We start from the raw sequence: 20,798 nt of genomic DNA on the forward strand, positions 1-20,798 counted from the left end.
CATCGCCCCTCTCGCCCTGACAGGCTGAAGAATCACGTCCGTCTTCCAGGGGACAGGGAAGGGAAATGGCTGTGATGGAGCCAGCTCAGGTAGGGGATTTTCAGGCAGCTGCGGGGTGGGGGGGAAGTTGCTGTAGATAGGGAGGAGCAGGAGAAACCTGCTGGGACACATTCAACTTGGAGCCTGATTTTCTGAACAGGCCCATTGGCGTGTGGGAAAGGAGGGAACATTCCCCTATTTCTCATACAGGAAACATCCCCCTGGGCAGGGCTGGGAAAACTGAGCAGACTTCCAGGGCTGGAGCCTGACCCCACTGGCCAGAGGCTGCTGTGAAATATGCAGGGAAGCTGTTGGGATTCCTGTCCCGGGCTCAGAGCTCTGCTTCCCGCATCAGCCTGTGGCTGGCAGGCGTGTGGGAAATGAGAAGAACCTGCCCTGCTCCGTGTGCTGGGTGGACAAGGAGCTGTCACCTTCTCCCACCCCCTGAAGCCTCCTGAGTGCTTTGAGCAGGGTGGGGGTGGGATTCTGCTTCTCTGGGCCTCCTCCGCCATGATTAGTGGGATTGTAGTTGGGGCAACAGGTGCTTAGTGGGGGACTCTTGTTGTTTCAGATGCCGGTGACCTTCGAGGAGGTGGCTGTGTATTTCACCCAGGGGCAGGGGGCTGTGCTGGACCCCGCTCAGAGAGCCCTCTACAGGGACGTCATGCAGGAGAACCATGAGACAGTGACCTCGCTGGGTAAGGGATTCCCGATCCCCTTAGTTATTGGAAGCTGTGGGGTCTGAGTATCTGACTCTGGTCAGGTTCTTCCCTGGTCAGTTAGATTGGGGGAGGAGGAGGGTCCCATAGTCCACAACTCCAGTGTGCATAGGCCCCGACTCCGTGGGTGCTTCTGGGCTGGAGCACCCAGAGGGATAAATTAGTGGGTGCTCTGCACCCTACAGCATCCAAGCTCCCCTGCCCTACCTCCTCCTCTGCCCCGAGCGCACAGTGTCCCCGCTCCTCCTCCTATCTCGCAGTGTTTCCCGCCCAGCCGGCGCCAAACAGCTGTTTGCATGCTGGGAGGGGGGGCGGGAGAGGGAGCGGGAAGATGGTGCACTCAGGGCAGGGGGTGGGGCCGGGGCAGGGATTTGGGGGCAGGAGTTAGAATAAGGGCAGGGAGGGGGGAATTGGGGTGGGGACTTTGGGGAAGGGGTTGAAATGGGAGCTAGGATGGATCGGGGTCTCATGGAAGAAGTGGAGTGGGGGCGGAGGCAGAGGTGGGGTTGAGTCGGAGCCTATGCCAGTATGAGAGACACTTGCATCTCCATACCCCATTCAAGGGAACCAGGGAGTCAGAAACCTAACGGACAGGCTAATTCATCCCCGTCTCTCCAGCTGTCCAGGGGCCGGAAGCAGGGGATTGCCCTGCCTGTATTATTTCTCCTTCACACACCGTTCACCTGCCATCTTGGGACTAGCTCCATCCGTGGGGAGGGCTCTCGGTGCTGCAGGCTTGGAAATAGGCAGGAGCTTAGTACCTGAACTGTGAGTGTGTGTCAGCAAGTCCCCCAGAGCATCTACTCCGAGGCCTCCTAGTGAGGGGGTAACAATACCTTCACGGCCTCGGCTATGTGCTGCTGAGTTAGCACAGTCCCATGTAGGGTCAGTTTAATCTCAGGGAATGTTCCTTGTGGCAGATACTCTACCAATGCTCCATGCGCCCTGACCTTGCCTGATTTCACCTCCTGAGCAGGATTCCCCGTTCCCAAACCTGACTTAATCGCCCGGCTAGAACGAGGGGAAGAGCCTTGGGTCCCGGATCTCCAGGCCTCTGAGGAAAATGTGAGCCTGAGAGGCACCTGCACAGGTGAGGAGTCAGAGAAAGGGAGACAGAACCATCTTGAGAGTGAAGGAAAAAGATGGGACTCGCCATGAGCGAGAGCCCTCAGTTCTGCCCCATCTCACCCAGATGAGGGCTGCAGTCAGCAGATGTCGTATCATCAAGGCAAATATCAGTCACAGCTTCCCACCCATCCTGTGAACTCTGGCGAACTTCCGTGCCGAGTTTACTTCCCTGGGAGCTCTTGGGTGGGATGTAGAGGCAGGATCCCGTGTCTCCATCTCTCCAACAGTCACTGTGTTGTGTTTTCCCTCTTTGCTATTCCTCTTCCTGTCCTTTCTCCCCGGCACAGGCAGTGACTCCTGTCTGGCTTCTCTGTCTCCCAGCAGGTGATAGGACAGTGAGTGAGAACAAAGAGGAGAATCAGCAGCAGGAAGGTCCTGAGCAAGAGAGGTTTTTGAGAAAAGCTGAAGAGAATTTTTCCCAGGGCTTGGAACAGGGAGAAGCCTGTAGAGATGGACACGGATCAGAGATGCAGTTGGGAAACTATCCCAGGAAGAAACTGGATAAATCCACTGAATGTGGCAGAGGATGGAAGGATCCCAAGGAAAGCACAATTCAGCAGACAAGTCACAATGAAGAGAAACCTTACAAATGCCTTGAGTGTGGGAAAAGATTTAATGCGAGGTCACAGTTTATGTCACATAACAGAATCCACACCGGAGAGAGACCCTATAAATGTTTTGAGTGTGGGAAGAGCTTCTTACAGAAGTCAAGGCTTACTGTACACCAGAGAGTACACACAGGAGAGAGACCCTATATATGCTGTGAGTGTGGGAAAGGTTATATTCGGAGCTCAGAGCTTATTAGACATGAGATCACCCACACAGGAGAGAGACCCTTTAAATGCCATGAGTGTGGGGAAAGTTTTAATCATAACTCAAAGCTTATTATACATCAGCGATCCCACACAGGAGAGAGACCTTATAAATGCCTTGAGTGTGGGAAAGGTTTTAGTGTGCGTGCAACACTTATTGCACATGAGACAACTCACACTGGAGAGAGACCCTATAAATGCCTTGAGTGTGGGAAAGGTTTTAGTGTGCGTGCAACACTTATTGCACATGAGACAACTCACACTGGAGAGAGACCCTATAAATGCCTTGAGTGTGGGAAAGGTTTTATCGCAAGTTCAGCCCTTACTAATCATAGGAGAATCCACACAGGAGAAAGCCCCTATAAATGCCAGGAGTGTGGGAAAAGTTTCAGTGTGAAATCAACTCTTAATGCACATCAGAAAATCCACACAGGAGAGAGACCCCATAAATGCTTTGACTGTGGGAAAAGCTTCATTCAGAAGTCAAAGCTTCGTGAACACCAGAGAGTACACACAGGAGAGAGACCATATAAATGCCTTGACTGTGGGAAAAGCTTCATTCAGAAGTCAAAGCTTAAGGAACACCAGAGAGAACATACAGGAGAAAGACCATATAAATGCCTTGACTGTGAGAAAACTTTCATTAAGCGCTCAGACCTTATTAAGCATCAGAGTATCCACACAAGCGACAAATTCTATAAATGCCAGGAGTGTGGGAAAAGTTTCAATTGGAAATCAACCCTTAATGCACATCAGGCAATCCACACAGGAGAGAGGCCCCATAAATGCTTCGACTGTGGGAAAAGCTTCATACTCAAGTCCAGGCTTATTGTGCACCAGAGAGTGCACATGGGAGAGAAACCCTTTAAATGCCATGAGTGTGGGAAAGGTTTTAGTCAGCGTGGAACACTTATTACACATCAGCGAACTCACACAGGAGAGAGACCCTATGGATGTCTTGAGTGTGGGAAAAAATTTACCTCAAGTCCAGCTCTTGCTCACCATAGCAAAATCCACATGGGAGAAAGACCTTATAAATGCCATGAGTGTGGGAAAGGTTTTAGTCAGCGTGCAGCACTTATTACACATCAGCGAACTCACACAGGAGAGAGACCCTATGGATGTCTTGAGTGTGGGAAAAATTTTACCTCAAGATCAATCCTTGCTAACCATAGCAAAATCCACATGGGAGAAAGAGCTTATAAATGCCACGAGTGTGGGGAAACTTTCAGATACCGCTCAAACCTTACTAAACATGGGAGAGTCCACATTGGAGAGATGCAGTATAAATGCCTTGTGTGTGGGAAAGATTTTGTTGACAGAACAAAACTTACTGTTCATCAGAGAATCCACACAGGAGAGAGACCGCGGGAAAAGCTTCATTCAGAAGTCAAAACTTATTCTACACCAGAGGGTGCACACATGAGAGAGACCTTATGAATGCTTGGAGTGTGGGAAAAGCTTCATTGAGAAGTCACAACTTATTCTACACCAGAGACTGCACACAGGAGAGAGACCCTTTCAATGCTGTAAATGTGGGAAAAGTTTTATTCGGAGCACAACGCTTATCTCACATCAGAGAACCCACACGGGAGAGAGACCTTATAAATGCCTTGAATGTGGCAAAAGTTTTAGTCAGAGCTCAAATCTTATTGCACATAAGAGAACCCACACAGGAGACAGACCCTATACATGCTTGGACTGTGGGAAAAGCTTCAGTAAGAGCTCAGCGCTGACTAAACATCAGAGAATGAACAAGAATGAGACCCTGTCATAAACAGATAGTTAAGGGTTAATGTCTCTTTTACCTGTAAAGGGTTAACAAGCTCAGTGAACCTGGCTGACACCTGACCAAAGGAGCAATCAGGGGAAGTCTTTGTGCTTTTTGTTTTGTTGTCCATTCTCTCTTGGATCTAAGAGGGGCCAGACGTGCATCCAGGCTCTCCAAGCTTCCTGAAATAGTCTCTTCTGTTCAATAGAATGAGTATTAGTTAAAAAGGCGGATTAGTCTTTTGGTTGTTTTCTGTATTTGCAAATGTGTATTTGCTGGAAGAATATTTTATTTCTGTTTGCTGGAACTTGTACTTATGCTAGGGGGGAGGGAGTCCCTTTAGCTTTTATAAGCTAGACCCTGTAATATTTTCCATCCTGGTGTTACAGAGATAGAAAATAAAATAAAAACTTTCTTTTAATAAAAGCTTTTCTTCTTAAGAACCTGATTGATATTTTTCCCCCTTGTTTGAGACCTCAGGGGATTAGTCTGACTCACCAGGGATAGGTGGTGGGAAAAGAGGAGCTGGAAGGTGAATCCCTCTTTGTTTTAGATTCAAGGAGTTTGAATCAAGGTATGACAGACCCCCTGGGAATAGCTTGACTGCAGGAAAAGATTCAAGTTGACTTCACACGTCAGTGATCCACACAACAGAGACCTTGAATGTCGGGGAAGCTTCATTTGGTGCTCCTGGAGTATCAGGTGTCTGCAAATCCCCAACAGGAAGAAACCTTTGAGGTGTTCTCAGTGTGGAAAATGCTCCAAGTGGCGCTAACGCCATGTTGGACGTCAGAGACTCCTCCACACAGCAGGGAAATTCTCTCAGGGCCCTGACTGGGGGCAGCCATGGTGACAAACCCATTTCCTCGTTCCCACACACATCAGGGGCGTTTGGCTCCCAAGGATCCAGCTGCCTGTCGCTGGAGGGAGGATCCAGCAGCAGCTGAGCATCAGCTGGTCAGTGACCCTCTGGCTCTGCCTGGTCTAAGCAAACCCCAGGCAGAGGAGGAGAAACCCCCATCAGCCCCTTCCCCCTGCTGCAGCTCTGGCTGCTGAGCTGATGGGCCACAGATGGGGGAAGGGAAAGAGAGAAACTCCTCCAGCTGCCCCCTCTGCCTGGCTGAAGTCCCCCCCCCCTCCCTTCCTCTGCCAGCTGGGATCCCCCTGCCATGGAGATGAGGAGAAGGACACTAGGGCCAGGCCCCACCTTCACGCTAAACACCTCTCCCCATCCCCCATCTTCCACCATCCCCTGGGCTGGGCCCCCCACTGACCTGGAGCTTTTCCCTGCAGGGGGAGTGTCCCTGGGGGCTGTTAACTCCTCCCGTCCTCACATCCTCCACTGGATCACTCACCCCCTCTGCCCCTTCTCCCTGCCCCCTTTGCATTCAGACAGCACCATTAGCAGAGACTGATTCCCACAGGTGCTTTAGTTGGCAGTCTGGATTTCCCACCTCTGCTACTACAGCATCAGCCTGTGAGAGGGAAGCAGCGTTGCCTAATGGGTAGAGCACTGGCCTGGGACGCAGGAGTCGTAAGCTCTGTTTCCAACTCTGCCAGCAGCTTGCGGGATGACCTGAGACAAATCAGTGCCTTCCAGAGAGGGAATAAATGGGCAGGAGAAGTGGTTGGGATTAGCTGGTGCGTCTCCTTTGTTCCTCTGCCCCTTTTTCTAGTCTAGACTGACCCTGAGCAGTTCATTCCAATCCCCCATTAGCAAAGTGCTTGTTAGAGTCACTAAGTCCCCCCTTCGCAGTGAGATTGTCTCATTCCCAGACAGCCTCACATTGCTCCAGGTTCTGCTGAAAAGCATTTCACTGTTTGTGCTGTTTCTCCCTTATCCGCCAGCATTCAATAGAGTCTAAAAGAGCTGGAGCAGGGATATTGAAATAATGTGGTGTTTTAACTTCTGTGTTATTTGAGGGGACAGGGTGAGTCCGAGGGATTCCCTCCCGCCCCCATCAAGCTCACACATCTTCTCTCACAGAGCAGCCACTGCCCAAGCCGAGGAGGGTTTATCCTTTTCCCTTTCTACCCCTCCACCTTCACGTGTGTCATTTACCACAGTGTCCTTTGCCCACCATGCTTAGGAACCAGGCTTTGATTTCTTTGATCCGCAATCAGGCCCCTGAGGGCTGGAGAAGAAAATGTCCCATTCCTGAAGGGGGAATTGAAATGAACCCAAAGCACAGTTTGAGCTTAAATCTGTAGCCCAGGTTACTTTTCTAGCTTGCGGTATTGGCTAGAGTGCTTTCTGCACTGATTTGATTGATTATGTTGTTATCTTCAGGGAGTTTGGTTTATACCGGATCTCAATATATATTACTCAGAATGGTTGGTTGTAACACAGAGGAGCCTACAGTCCTGTATCCTGGAAGAGGAAGCTTAGCTTGAGTCAGTTAGGATAAGTGATTGCAACCTTTGGCATAGATAAATGTCCTATTGGCGACCCCTTTGTCTCTGGGGGAACTGAATAGAGAATCGAAGGAAGAACCGAAGGTGTTTACCTTAAGTTTGGAACAGACCAGTAACCACAGGGTGCTCTGCAGCAGAACATGGAAGTTATGATTAATGTCAAAGGTAATGATTTCAGGGATGAGATAATCAATATTAACATGTCTGAATATATGTCACAATATGTTAGCCTATAGAATAAGCGTACCCTACCGTTTAAATTCCTTGGGAATTTTGAAAGTCCCCTTCCTGTTTGGTGATGCGTGCAGTGGTCTCAGTGCATCCATCCAGGTGACCATGGCTGCTGCACGCACCAGGTGCTCCCCTGATTGGAACAATGCCGAGCTGCTGGACCTCATCAGCATGTAGGGAGAGGAGACTGTTCAGTCTCTGTTATACTCCAGCTGTAGGAATTATGATACGTATGGACAGATATCACGCTTCATGCCAGAAAGGGGCCATGACGGGGACACAGTGCAGGGTCAAAGTGAAGGAGCTGCGGAACACCTACCACAAGGTGTGGGAGGCAAACTGCCACTCCAGTGCACCGTGCTGCATCCACGAGCTGCTGGTTCTACAAAGAGCTGGACACAATACTCGGTGGCGACCCAACCTCCACTGCAGAGACCACCGTGGATATTTTGGCAGCTCAGGGAATAGTCAAGAGTGGACCGAGCCAGGAGAAACTCATGGATGGGGATGTGGTGCAGGAGGGGAACCCAGAAGCAGAGGACGACTTGGTGTTCACAGATGCATGAAGCCAGGAGCTCTTCTCTATTCCGGAGGAGGCTAGCCAGTCACAGCAGTCAGGTCAGAGTTTAACGAAGTTGACACAGGACAGGAGGCCCCTGATAAGTGGTTTTGATTTTGGGAGTGGCTGAAGGGAGTTGTTGGGGAAAGGAGGGTTGCAGAAGGCCCACTTGTTTCTTTGTGCTGAGCTTGCAGGAGGGATCTGCCTTGTGTCTGTGTGATGCGTGCACCCTTGGTTGAGAACCGCTGCTATATGCAAACAGGACTTCAATTGTATTCGCTTACAATGCTTCATCTACATGTGAACTGTGGGAGAGAGATGACTAGATATCCCTTGGTCTAGCAAAACCTGTTTGTCAACCCTGCCTAGATTCAGACTTGAAAACAGTTTCTGGTATATAAATGTAGTTCATTAAAGATCATCTGCCCAGGCTTCTTGCAGTGATCCTGAGGACCAGTGTGACATGAGCCTTTATTAGAGACCGCCCATGGCCGTGGTGGATGAATACTATGAAAGCAATGCCTGAGGAGCAGGGCGTCTGTCAGGCCTGATCAGCGTTGCCCTCACAGAACAATGCGCCCTTTTCCCTTCAGCACTGCAGGGCTCTTAGCGTCATAGGAGGCAGGGGCTGGAGCTGAGTTGATCGCTAGGACCCAGGAGCCGCCGGGGGGCAGCTCCGGGCAGCGAGCGCTGGGCTCCGGCCCGGCCGCAGGAAGTGACTCGCAGCCGCTGCGGTGACTCTGGCTCCCAGCGAGATCCCCGAGCCCCGGGGGGCGGCTGGTGCTGGGAGCCCGGAGCCCTGGCTGCAGCCGGGAGAGGGGAATCTCCAGCAGGGCCCTTCCCGCTGCTCCCCCCCCAGGAGCCTCTCCCAGGGCAGAGCCCCCAGCCCGGCCCGGCCCCTGCCCCGGGGGCCCCGCTCGGAGGGAAGGTGAGAGAGACCCGCCCCCCCCCCGGCACCCCCGGGCTGCAGGGGGAGGTTTGGCCCCAGGCTGCTCCCAGCGGAGCTGGCTGCGATTCCCGCCCGGGGCCCGGGAAAGCTGCCGCCAGCCCCGGTGGGGGCGGGGCGGGGGGAGCCGGGCCGGGCCGGGCCGTGCTGGGGGCGGGAGGGGGCTGAGGCGGGAACAGGGTGTGCGAGGCCGGGGGCAGGGGCGGTCGTTGCACTGGAGGGAGGCTGGGGCGGTGCAGGGGGATTACGGGGCTGAGGGGAGATGTGGGGGTGGTGGTGTCATTGAAGCAAAGGGGGGATGTGGGGAGCGGAGGCTGGGAGGAGCCTGGCGGGGCAGGGACCAGGCGGAGGGCGGGGGAGACACAAGGCGGCTCCCCGCCCCATGGGGTAAGGGCGGGGGGGGGGGGATGCCCTGCCCTGCCCTGCCCTGCCCTGCCCTGCCCTGCCCAGCCCAGCAGCCAGCGGGGATTTGTTCCCCTAGGAACGGCCAAACCAGCGGCAGGATGGGCAGGGGACCGTGTGTCCCGAAGTGGCGGGACTTGGGCTAAACAACTCCAGGATCTGGGCCGGCTCCAAGCATCAGCGCTCCAAGCGAGTGCTTGTGGCGGCATGCCGCGGGGGGCGCTCTGCCGGTTGCCGGGAGGGCGGCAGGCGGCTCCGGTGGACCTCCAGCAGATGTGCCTGTGGAGGGTCCGCTGGTCCCGTGGCTCTAGTGGAGTTTCCGCATGCATGCCTGCAGGAACGCCTGTGGGAGGTCCACCGGAGCCGCGGGACGGGCCAGAGGCAGAGCGCCCCCCGCGGCATGCCGCTGTGTTTGGGGCGCCGAAATTGATAGAAGGAGCAGAGAGTCCTGTGGCACCTTATAGACTAACAGAAGTTTTGGAGCCTGAGCTTTCATGGATGAATACCCACTTCATCAGATGCATGTAGTGGAAATTTCCAGGGGCAGGTATATATATGCAAGCAAGAAGCAGGCTGGAGATAACGAGGTTAGTTCAATCAGGGAGGATGAGTCCCTCTTCTAGCAGTTGAGGTGTGAAAACCAAGGGAGGAGAAACTGCTTTTGTAGTTGGCAAGCCATTCATAGTCTTTGTTTAATCCTGAGTTGATGGTGTCAAATTTGCAGATGAACTGAAGCTCAGCAGTTTCTCTTTGAAGTCTGGTCCTGAAGTTTTTTTGCTGCAGGATGGCCACCTTAAGATCTGCTATTGTGTGGCCAGGGAGGTTGAAGTGTTCTCCTACAGGTTTTTGTATATTGCCATTCCTAATCTCTGATTTGTGTCCATTTATGCTTTTCCATAGAGACTGTCCAGTTTGGCCGATGTACATAGCAGAGGGGCATTGCTGGCATATAATGGCATATATAACATTGGTGGATGTGCAGGTGAATGAACTGGTGATGGTGTGGCAGATCTGGTTAGGTCCTGTGATGGTGTCGCTGGTGTAGATATGTGGGCAGAGTTGGCATCGAGGTTTGTTGCATGGATTGGTTCCTGAGTTAGAGTTACTATGGTGCGGTGTGCAGTTACTGGTGAGAATGTGCTACAGGTTGGCAGGTTGTCTGTGGGCGAGGACTGGCCTGCCACCCCAGGCCTGTGAAAGTGTGGGATCATTGTCCAGGATGGGTTGTAGATCCCTGATGATGCGTTGGAGAGGTTTCAGCTGGGGACTGTATGTGATGACCAGTGGAGTCCTGTTGGTTTCTTTCTTGGGTTTGTCTTGCAGTAGGAGGCTTCTGGGAACACGTCTGTCTCTGTTGATCTGTTTCCTTACTTCCTCGTGCGGGTATTTTAGTTTTGAGAATGCTTAGTGGAGATTTTGTAGGTGTTGGTCTCTGTTGCTTTCTTTTTTCTTGTCACTGCAAATTCCATACAAGTGCTTGTTTGTTGTTTTTAAGAACGCTTCTAAGATCTTTCCATATTTTTTTTAAAAAGCTAGTAGCTCATTATCTTCATGACAATCCTTGGAACTTGCCAAACCTATCCTCTCCACCAGTATGTCAGATTCCCGGTGCCAGGGCTCTGTACATGCCCGAGGCTTGGGATAGAGTCCGCCTGTTCCCCAGGAGTGGGACTGAGAGGGGCCTTAGCCCCCCTTCTCCCTGAGGCCCGACCCCTCGGTGACCTCCCCCCCAAAGCCCTTCCTCCTTCCCCCTGCCAGCCAGAGGCTAGATCCCGGCCATAAGAGCCTCCCAGTCTGCAGTGGAGAGACCCAGACTCGCCGCCTGCACTGGGGTTCCCAGCTTGGCTGACTCCTACCCCTGCACCTTTCGGTGAGGCCTCACCCCCGCTTGCTTCCCCTCCCCACCCTTTGTTCACTCTCCCTCACCCATTTTCCTTGCAAGGCCCAAACAGGCGCCAGGAAAAGGCCAGGAGCTGCCACAGTTGGAATGTGGGAGGGGCCCACACTTGCCTGCCTTGAGACTCCCCCGTGTAAGATGTGACTGCCCTGTATTCATTTCTGAAAATTTATAATAAGTGATTCTCCGGGGTGTGTGTGCCCGGTGGAAGTTTTTCCTAGGATGCAAAATATCCTTGCACCGGCCCTGCCCCAGCTTAGTGGAAATTGGGTACATGGGAGCGGGACACCTCAGCATCAGCCTCCCCCCACCCTGCACAGCAGAGAGGAGGACGCTCCCAGTCCGAGTGGCCGGGGGCTCCGGGGAGGAAGGAGGCGGGAGACAGGAGCAGTGGTGGCTGCACAGGGCAGTGGAGGAGGGGGGAGTAGGGGCACCCCTGCTCCTGAGAAGTCACCTGGCTCGGCTGATGTTCCAACTCCCTTTGCAGCTCAGGTCCTTCCCTCCTACAGCCCTCTCACCCAGAAGGCCGGCCCTGGTCTCATTCTCCTCCCTTCTCCGCCAGCAGCCTCACTCCCAGCACTCGGAGATGAGGATCTATACCTCGAACTTCTGGGTGCTGGGGATGGGGCGACAGCCCTTGGGGTCGCTGCAGGGGTAGGTGCCACAGCTGGAGCCCAGCCAAATGAGCAGCTTGAGGAGAAGAGGGCCGGCAGCAGCGGGAGAATCACGCACCATGATCCCTCAACAGCCACCTGCTGAGCAATCGCGAGTGGGGCTAGTTCCAAGCAGAGTCACTGTGAGCCGCAAGGAGTGGAATTGGGGTTTGGTTCGGGTTCAGTGGCAGTTGGTGTGTTCGGTTCCTGTTCCGTTACCGGGCTGTCCCCAGAAGTGGGGAGGGGGGTTGGGAGTGAGCCCTGTGGCTTGCTTCAGTGGGGAACTGAATTTGGCGCATGGGGCCTGCCTCAGGTGGGGCAATGGGAGGGAGGAGCAGTCCCAGGCTCTGCCCACACCGGCCCCTGAGCCGGAGCCTGCAGGTGATGGGGAGACCCGGGGGAAAGGGCTGGGGCCGGGCAGGACAGTGACTCTGCACAAAGGGCCCCGTTCAGGGACCTGCTGGTGAGTTTGTACCTGGGGGGAGGGGCTCCCCCTGTGACTGGCTCCCCGAAGTGCTGCCCCCAGTGACACAGCCAGGCTCACCCTGGAGAGCCAACGCCCTGGGAACGGGACAGTCCCCAGTTCTCCCAGGCAGAGGGGGAGGGAAGGAGACAGGAAGGGGAGGGGTGAGACCGAAAGGGGCAGCAGGAGAAAGAAGTGGGGAGGGAGGTTCCCAGCTCGCAGCCCTGCCCGGATCCATTCCCTGCACCCCCTGGGCCGACTGACTCTCCTGGGAACAAGGGGAGGAGCTGACAGAGGAGAAGCCAGATCCTGCCTCTGCCTAGTCCCTGCGCTGCTGGGTGGATTTCCTGCCCTCGGGGACAATGTCAGAAGGAATCTCCCAAAGTGGCTCCTTTGATTCTGCTCTTTTCTAGCATTTATCTCAGAGACTCCCACAGTATTCTTGCCAGCAAGTGAAAGTAGTATGGGCTGGACGATTGGAGTGTAAGGTGGATAGAAAGCTGGCTAGATCGTCGGGCTCAATGGGTAGTGAGCAACGGCTCCATGTCTAGCTGGCAGCCCGTTTCAAGTGGAGTGCCCCACGATCGGTCCTGGGGCCCGTTTTGTTCAATACCTTAGTTAATGATCTGGAGGATGGCGTGGACTGCAGTCTCAGAAAGTTGGGAGATGACACTAAACTTAGAGGAGTGGTAGATACGCTGTAGAGTAGGGATAGGATACAGAGGGAGCTAGACAAATTAGAGGACTGGGCCAAAAAAAACCTGATGAGGTTAACAAGGACAAGTGCAGAGTCCTGCATTTAGGACGGAAGAATTTCATTCACTGCTACAGACTAGGGACTGAATAGCTAGAAAGTAGTTCTGCAGAAAAGGACCTAGGGGTTATAGTGGAGGAGAAGCTGGATATGAGTCAACAGTGTGCCCTTGTTGCCAAGAAGGCGAACGGCCTTTTGGGCTGTATAAGTGAGGGCATTGCCAGCTGATCGAGGGATGTGATCGTTTCCCTCTATTCAACATTGGTGAGGCCTCCTCTGGAGTACTGTGTCCAGTTTTGGGCCCCACACTACAAGAAGGATGTGGAAAACTTGGAAAGAGTCCAGCGGAGGGCAACAAAAATGATTAGGGGGCTGGAGCACATGACTTACGAGGAGAGGCTGAGGGACCTGGGTTTGTTTAGTCTGCAGAAGAGAAGAATGAGGGGGGATTTGATAGCTGCTTTCAGCTACCTTAAAGGGGATTCCAAAGAGGATGGATCTAGACTGTTGTCAGTGGTACCGGATGACAGAACAAGGAGTAATGGTCTCAAGTTGCGGTGGGGGAGGTTTAGGTTGATATTAGGAAAAATGTTTTCACTCAGAGAGTGCTGAAGCACTGGATTGGGTTCCCTAGGGATCTCCGTCCTTAGAGGTTTTAAAGGTCAGGCTTGACAAAGCCCTGGCTGGGATGATTTAGTAGGGGATTGGTCCTGCTTTGAGCAGGGGTTGGACTAGATGACCTCCTGAGGTCCCTTCCAACCCTGGTAGTCTATGATTCTATGACTGTCCCTGGGGGTGTTTAAAAGTGTCTCGGGGATGTCTTAATGCTGGTGGGAGGGACTGCATCTGTGTTGTAATAAAGTGACTCAGGGTTTTCCCAGCATGGCAGAGTCCAAAGCATCTGTGTGCAGGGAGAGAGCCTGGGGGGAACCGGGGTGTGAAATGGACTCAAGGCCCTTCTGAAAGCTCCCCCATCGCCCCTCTCGCCCTGACAGGCTGAGGAATCACGTCTGTCTTCCAGGGGACAGAGAAGGGAAATGGCTGTGATGGAGCCAGCTCAGGTAGGGGATTTTCAGGCAGCTGCGGGGTGGGGGGCCGGGGGGAAGTTGCTGTAGATAGGGAGGAGCAGGACAAACCTGCTGGGACACATTCAACTTGGAGCCTGATTTTCTGAACAGGCCCATTGGCGTGTGGGAAAGGAGGGAACATTCCCCCATTTCTCATACAGGAAACACCCCCCTGGGCAGGGCTGGGAAAACTGACCAGACTCCCAGTGCTGGAGCCTGACCCCACTGGCCAGAGGCTGCTGTGAAATATGCAGGGAAGCTGTTGGGATTCCTGTCCCTGTCCCGGACTCAGAGCTCTGCTTCCCGCATCAGCCTGTGGCTGGCAGGCGTGTGGGAAATGAGAAGACCCTGACTTGCTCCGTGTGCTGGGGGGACAAGGAGCTGTCACCTTCTCCCACCCCCTGAAGCCTCCTGGCTGCTCTGAGCAGGGTGGGGGTGGGATTCTGCTTCTCTGGGCCTCCTCCGCCATGATTAGTGGGATTGTGGTTGGGGCAACAGGTGCTTAGTGGGGGACTCTTGTTGTTTCAGATGCTGGTGACCTTCGAGGAGGTGGCTGTGTATTTCACCCAGGGGCAGGGGGCTCTGCTGGACCCCGCGCAGAGAGCCCTCTACAGGGACGTCATGCAGGAGAACTATGAGACAGTGACCTCGCTGGGTAAGGGATTCCCGTCCCCTTGGTTATTGGAAGCTGTGGGGTCTGAGTATCTGACTCTGGTCAGGTTCTTCCCTGGTCAGTTAGATTGGGGGAGGAGGAGGGTCCCATAGTCCACAGCTCCCAGTGTGCATAGGCCCCGACTCCGTGGGTGCTTCTGGGCTGGAGCACCCAGAGGGATAAATTAGTGGGTGCTCTGCACCCTACAGCATCCAAGCTCCCCTGCCCTACCTCCTCCTCTCCCCCGAGCACACAGTGTCCCTGCTCCTCCACCTACCTCGCAGTGTTTCCCACCCAGCCGGCGCCAAACAGCTGTTTGCATGCTGGGAGGGGGGGCGGGAGAGGGAGCGGGAACATGGTGCACTCAGGGCAGGAGGTGGGGCCGGGGCAGGGATTTGGGGCAGGAGTTAGAATAAGGGCAGGGAGTGGGCAATTGGGGTGGGGACTTTGGGGAAGGGGTTGAAATGGGAGCTAGGATGGATCGGGGCCTCATGGAAGAAGTGGAGGGGGGCGGGGGCAGAGGTGGGGTTGAGTCGGAGCCTATGCCAGTATGAGAGAAACTTGCATCTCCATACCCCATTCAAGGGAACCAGGGAGTCAGAAACCTAATGACAGGTTTCAGAGTAGCAGCCGTGTTAGTCTGTATCCGCAAAAAGAACAGGAGTACTTGTGGCACCTTAAAGACTAACAAATTTATTTCAGCATGAGCTTTTGTGAGCTATAGCTCACTTCTTCGGATGCATAGAATGGAACACACAGACAGGAGATATTTATACATACAGAGAACATGAAAAGGTGGAAGTATGCATACCAACAGGAAGAGTCTAATCAGTTGAGATGAGCTATCGTCAGCAGGAGGAAAAAAAACTTTTTGAAGTGATAATTAAGATGGCCCATAGAAGGTGTGAGGAGAACTTAACATAGGGAAATAGATTCAATTACTGTAATGACCCAGCCGTTCCCAGTCTCTGTTTAGGCCACAGTTAATTGTGTCTAGTTTACATATTAATTCAAGTTCAGCAGTTTCTCTTTGGAGTCTGTTTTTGAAGCTTTTTGTTGCAAAATTGCCACCTTCAAGTCTGTCACTGAGTGGTTAGAGAGGTTGAAGTGTTCTCCCACTGGTTTTTGAATGTTATGATTCCTAATGTCAGATTTGTGTCCATTTATTCTTTTGCGTAGAGACTGTCCAGTTTGGCCAATGTACATGGCAGAGGGGCATTGCTGGCACATGATGGCATATATCACGTTGGTAGATGTGCAGGTGTACGAGCCCCTGATGGACCTAATCATCATAGGACCTAATCACATCAGACACGCCACATTTCTCATATAGGAAACAGTCCCATGTAGGGTCAGGTTAATCTCAGGGAATGTTCCTTGTGGTAGATACTCTACCAATGCTCCATGCGCCCTGACCTTGCCTGATTTCACCTCCTGAGCAGGATTCCCCGTTCCCAAACCTGACTTAATCGCCCGGCTGGAACGAGGGGAAGAGCCGTGGGTCCCGGATCTCCAGGCCTCTGAGGAAAGTGTGAGCCTGAGAGGCACCTGCGCAGGTGAGGAGTCAGAGAAAGGGAGACAGAACCATTTTGAGAGTGAAGGAAAAAGCTGGAACTCCCAAAACATGCCATGAGCGAGAGCCCTCAGTTCTGCCCCGTCTCACCCAGATCAGGGCTGCAGTCAGCAGATGTCGTATCATCAGGGCAAATATCAGTCACAGCTTCCCATCCATCCTGTGAACTCTGGCGAACTTCCGTGCCGAGTTTACTTCCCTGGGAGCTCTTGGGTGGGATGTAGAGGCAGGATCCCGTATCTCCATCTCTCCAACAGTCACTGTGTTGTGTTTTCCCTCTTTGCTATTCCCCTTTCTGTCCTTTCTCCCCGGCACAAGCAGTGACTCCTGTCTGGATTCTCTCTCCCAGCAGGTGATAGGACAGTGAGTGAGAACAAGGAGGAGAATCAGCAGGAGGAAGGTCCTGAGCAAGAGAGGTTTTTGAGAAAAGCTGAAGAGAATTTTTCCCAGGGCCTGGAACAGGGAGAAGCCTGTGGAGATGGACACGGATCAGAGATGCAGCTGGGAAACTATCCCAGGAAGAAACTGGATAAATCCACTGAATGTGGCAGAGGATGGAAGGATCCCAAGGAAAGCACAATTCAGCAGGCAAGTCACAATGAAGAGAAACCCTACAAATGCCTTGACTGTGGGAAAAGATTTAATGCAAGGTCACAGCTTATGTCACATAACAGAATCCACACAGGAGAGAAGCCCTATAAATGCTTTGACTGTGGGAAAAGCTTCATACAGAAGTCAAGGCTTACTGTACACCAGAGAATACACACAGGAGAAAGACCCTATACATGCTGTGAGTGTGGGAAAGGTTTTATTCGGAGCCCAGAGCTTATTAGACATGAGATCACCCACACAGGAGAGAGACCCTTTAAATGCCATGAGTGTGGGAAAAGTTTTAATCATAACTCATTGCTTATTATACATCAGCGATCCCACACAGGAGAGAGACCCTTTAAATGCCTTGAGTGTGGGAAAGGTTTTAGTCAGCATGCAACACTTATTGCACATGAGAGAACTCACACTGGAGAGAGACCCTATGAATGCCATGAATGTGGGAAAGGTTTTAGTCAATGTGTAACACTTATTACACATCAGCGAACACACACAGGAGAGAGACCCTATAAATGCCAGGAGTGTGGGAAAAGTTTCAGTGTGAAATCAAGCCTTAATGCACATCAGAAAACCCACACAGGAGAGAGACCCCATAAATGCTTTGACTGTGGGAAAAGCTTCATTCAGAAGTCAAAGCTTAGTGAACACCAGAGAGTACACACCGGAGAGAGACCATATAAATGCCTTGACTGTGGGAAAACTTTCATTAAGCGCTCAGACCTTATTAAGCATCAGAGTATCCACACACCAAGTGACAAATCCTATAAATGCCTCGACTGTGGGAAAAGTTTCCCTGACAGATTAAAACTTACTGCACATCAGAGAAACCATACAAGAGAGAGGCCCCATAAATGCTTCTACTGTGGGAAAAGCTTCATGCACAACTCAAGGCTTATTGTGCACCAGAGAGTGCACACGGGAGAGAAACCCTTTAAATGCCATGAGTGTGGGAAAGGTTTTAGTCAGCGTGTACATCTTATTACACATCAGCGAACCCACACAGGAGAGAGACCCTATGGATGCCTTGAGTGTGGGAACAGTTTTATCTCAAGTTCAGACCTTGCTCACCATAGCAAAATTCACATGGGAGAAAGACCTTATAAATGCCATGAGTGTGGGAAAGGTTTTAATCAGCGTGTAACACTTATTACTCATCAGCGAACCCACACAGGAGAGAGACCCTATGGATGCCTTGAGTGTGGGAAAAGCTTCATTCAGAAGTCAGAACTTATTCTACACCAGAGACTGCATACAGGAGAGAGACCCTTTCAATGCTGTATATGTGGGAAAACTTTTATTCGGAGCACAACGCTTATCTCACATCAGAGAACCCACACAGGGGAGAGACCTTATAAATGCCTTGAATGTGGCAAAAGTTTTAGTCAGAGCTCAAATCTTATTGCACATAAGAGAACCCACACAGGAGACAGATCCTATAAATGCTTGGACTGTGGGAAAAGCTTCAGTAAGAGCTCAGTGCTGACCAAACATCAGAGAATGCACAAGAATGAGACTCCCTAGGAATAGCTTGACTGCAGGAAAAGATTCAAGTTGACTTCACACATCAGTGATCCACACAACAGAGACCTGGAATGTGGGGGAAGCTTCATTTGGTGCTCCCGGAGTATCAGGTGTCTGCAAATCCCCAACAGGAAGAAACCTCTGAGATGTTCTCAGTGTGGAAAATGCTCCAAGTGGCACTAACGCCATGTTGGACGTCAGAGACTCCTCCACACAGCAGGGAAATTCTCTCAGGACCCTGACTGGGACCGACAATGGTGACAAACCCATTTCCTTATTCCCACACACATCAGGGGCATTTGGCTCCCAAGGATCCAGCTGCCCGTCACCGGGGAGAGGATCCAGCAGCAGCTGAGTATCAGCTGGTCAGTGATCCTCTGGCTCTGCCTGGTCTAAGCAAACCCCAGGCAGAGGAGGAGAAACCCCCATCAGCCCCTCCCCCCTGCTGCAGCCCTGGCTGCTGAGCTGATGGGCCACAGGTCGGGGGAGGGAAAGAGAGAAACTCCTCCAGCTGCCCCCTCTGCCTGGCTGAAGTCCCCCCCCCCTCCCTTCCTCTGCCAGCCGGGATCCCCCTGCCATGGAGATGAGGAGAAGGACACTAGGGCCAGGCCCCACCTTCACGCTAAACACCTCTCCCCATTCCCCATCTTCCACCATCCCCTGGGCTGGGCCCCCCACTGACCTGGAGCTTTTCCCTGCACGGGGAGTGTCCCTGGGGGCTGGTAACTCCTCCCCTCCCCACATCCTCCACTGGATCACTCACCCCCTCTGCCCCTTCTCCCTGCCCCCTTTGCATTCAGACAGCACCATTGGCAGAGACTGATTCCCACAGGGCCTTTAGTTGGCAGTCTGGATTTCCCACCTCTGCTACTACAGCATCAGCCTGTGAGAGGGAAGCAGCGTTACCTAGTGGGTAGATCACTGGCCTGGGACTCAGGAGTCGTAAGCTCTGTTCCCAACTCTGCCAGCAGCTTGCGGGGTGGCCAGAGACAAATCTGTGCCTTCCAGAGAGGGAATAAATGGGGAGTGATAATATCAGCCTCCGAGCGTCTGTCTAGGGCAGGAGAAGTGGTTGGGATTAGCTGGTGCGTCTCCTTTGTTCCTCCACCCCTTTTTCTAGCCTAGACTGACCCTGAGCAGTTTATTCCAATCCCCCATGAGCAAAGTGCTTGTTAGAGTCACTAAGTACCCCCTTCGCAGTGAGATTGTCTCATTCCCAGACAGCCTCACATTGCTCCAGGTTCTGCTGAAAAGCATTTCACTGTTTGTGCTGTTTCTCCCTTATCCGCCAGCATTCAATAGAGTCTAAATGAGCTGGAGCAGGGATATTGAAATAATGTGGTGTTTTAACTTCTGTGTTATTTGAGGGGACGGGGTGAGTCTGGGGGATTCCCTCCCGCCCCCATCAAGCTCACACATCTTCTCTCACAGAGCAGCCTCTGCCCAAGCCGTGCAGAGTTTATCCTTTTCCCTTTCTACCCCTCCACCTTCACGTGTGTCATTTACCACAGTGTCCTTTGCCCACCATGCTTAGGAACCAGGCTTTGATTTCTTTGATCCTCAGTCAGGCCCCTGAGGGCTGGAGAAGAAAATGTCCCATTCCTGAAGGGGGAATTCAAATGAACCCCAAAGCACAGTTTGAGCTTAAATCTGTGGCCCAGGTTACTTTTCTAGCTTACTATATTGGCTAGAGTGCTTTCTGCACTGATTTGATTGATTATGTTGTTATCTTCAGGGAGTTTGGTTTATACCGGATCTCAATATATATTTCTCAGAATAGTTGGTTGTAATTCAAAGGAGCCTACAGGCCTGTATCCTGGAAGAGGAAGCTTAGCTTGAGTCAGTTAGGATAGGTGATTGCAACCTTTGGCATAGATAAATGTCCTATTGGCGACCCCTTTGTCTCTGGGGGAACTGAATAGAGAATCGAATGAAGAACCGAAGGTGTTCACCTTAAGTTTGGACCAGGCCGGTAACCACAGGGTGCTCTGCAGCAGAACATGGAAGTTATGATTAATGTCAAAGGTAATGATTTCAGGGATGAGATAATGTATGAATATATGTCACAATATGTTAGCCTATAGAATAAGCGTATCTGAAGATATCTCTGGGTGAGGAAGTAAGATTTGGGCATGGTAGATTGGGCACGGCTATGAATATTCATGCCATTAGAAAGACCCTATAAAAGGGCAAACTCCCATGCAGAGGGGTCGCTCATTCGTCACTCTTTATACCTTTTATTAAGCTATCAGCTCATCCTGGCAACATAGCCACTCCTCCGGTCCTGACTTCGACCTAGACCATCAAATCTGTTGGGCATGCCAGAGACAAGGCTGGTTCTCTGTCTCCTACTACTCAGTCTTCAGGGAAGCGTGTGAGCATGGTAGCTTAAATAGTCTTTAGAGTAGGAATGTTACCACCAGGAACTTTAGAATTGTACTACTTATTTGTGACTGTGCCTTGTAGCGTTATTGCTTTTTCACTTGTTTTAATAAAGATCTTAAAACTCTGGTATTGTCCTCAGTATCGGTGCCCTTGCCACACACCCCAGGAGTCTGCTCCTGACATAGAACTGTCTGTGTTTTTT

At 52.2% G+C, this 20,798-nt stretch overlaps 2 protein-coding genes across 5 annotated transcripts; both read left to right on the forward strand.

Moving 5' to 3' along the window:
* The first annotated feature begins 449 nt into the window (after positions 1-449).
* LOC123345246 (zinc finger protein 260-like) lies at positions 450-4,803 on the forward strand. 3 transcript variants are annotated; one of them, XM_044981987.1, is made up of 4 exons: positions 450-737; positions 1,735-1,848; positions 2,208-2,915; positions 3,000-4,803. In XM_044981987.1, the coding sequence occupies exons 1-4, from the start codon at positions 611-613 to the stop codon at positions 4,136-4,138; spliced, it is 2,088 nt and encodes a 695-aa protein (XP_044837922.1). In that variant the 5' UTR covers positions 450-610; the 3' UTR covers positions 4,139-4,803. The 3 variants fall into 3 exon arrangements, with proteins under 3 accessions (XP_044837922.1, XP_044837920.1, XP_044837921.1); XM_044981985.1 differs by having other exon boundaries at positions 451-737; positions 2,208-4,803; XM_044981986.1 differs by having other exon boundaries at positions 451-737; positions 2,211-4,803.
* Positions 4,804-14,313: 9,510 nt separating this feature from the next.
* On the forward strand, positions 14,314-20,798 carry LOC123345247 (zinc finger protein 420-like). 2 transcript variants are annotated; one of them, XM_044981988.1, is made up of 3 exons: positions 14,314-14,511; positions 15,951-16,064; positions 16,431-20,798. In XM_044981988.1, exons 1-3 carry the CDS (start codon positions 14,385-14,387, stop codon positions 18,209-18,211), a joined length of 2,022 nt encoding a protein of 673 aa, XP_044837923.1. In that variant the 5' UTR covers positions 14,314-14,384; the 3' UTR covers positions 18,212-20,798. The 2 variants fall into 2 exon arrangements, with proteins under 2 accessions (XP_044837923.1, XP_044837924.1); XM_044981989.1 differs by having other exon boundaries at positions 16,434-20,798.

Source organism: Mauremys mutica, chromosome 12 (assembly GCF_020497125.1).
Source record: "Mauremys mutica isolate MM-2020 ecotype Southern chromosome 12, ASM2049712v1, whole genome shotgun sequence".
Lineage (NCBI taxonomy): Eukaryota > Metazoa > Chordata > Testudines > Geoemydidae > Mauremys > Mauremys mutica.

What these genes read in the sequence shown, in the direction of transcription:
- LOC123345246 (XM_044981985.1), top strand. Translation starts at nt 611, where the DNA reads ATGCCGGTGACCTTCGAGGAGGTGGCTGTGTATTTCACCCAGGGGCAG. An exon ending in TGAGACAGTGACCTCGCTGG is followed by an intron (nt 738 to 1,734) that starts GTAAGGGATTCC and finishes CCTCCTGAGCAG; the next exon opens with GATTCCCCGTTCCCAAACCT. An exon ending in CCTGAGAGGCACCTGCACAG is followed by an intron (nt 1,849 to 2,207) that starts GTGAGGAGTCAG and finishes TCTGTCTCCCAG; the next exon opens with CAGGTGATAGGACAGTGAGT.
- LOC123345247 (XM_044981988.1), top strand. Translation starts at nt 14,385, where the DNA reads ATGCTGGTGACCTTCGAGGAGGTGGCTGTGTATTTCACCCAGGGGCAG. An exon ending in TGAGACAGTGACCTCGCTGG is followed by an intron (nt 14,512 to 15,950) that starts GTAAGGGATTCC and finishes CCTCCTGAGCAG; the next exon opens with GATTCCCCGTTCCCAAACCT. An exon ending in CCTGAGAGGCACCTGCGCAG is followed by an intron (nt 16,065 to 16,430) that starts GTGAGGAGTCAG and finishes TCTCTCTCCCAG; the next exon opens with CAGGTGATAGGACAGTGAGT.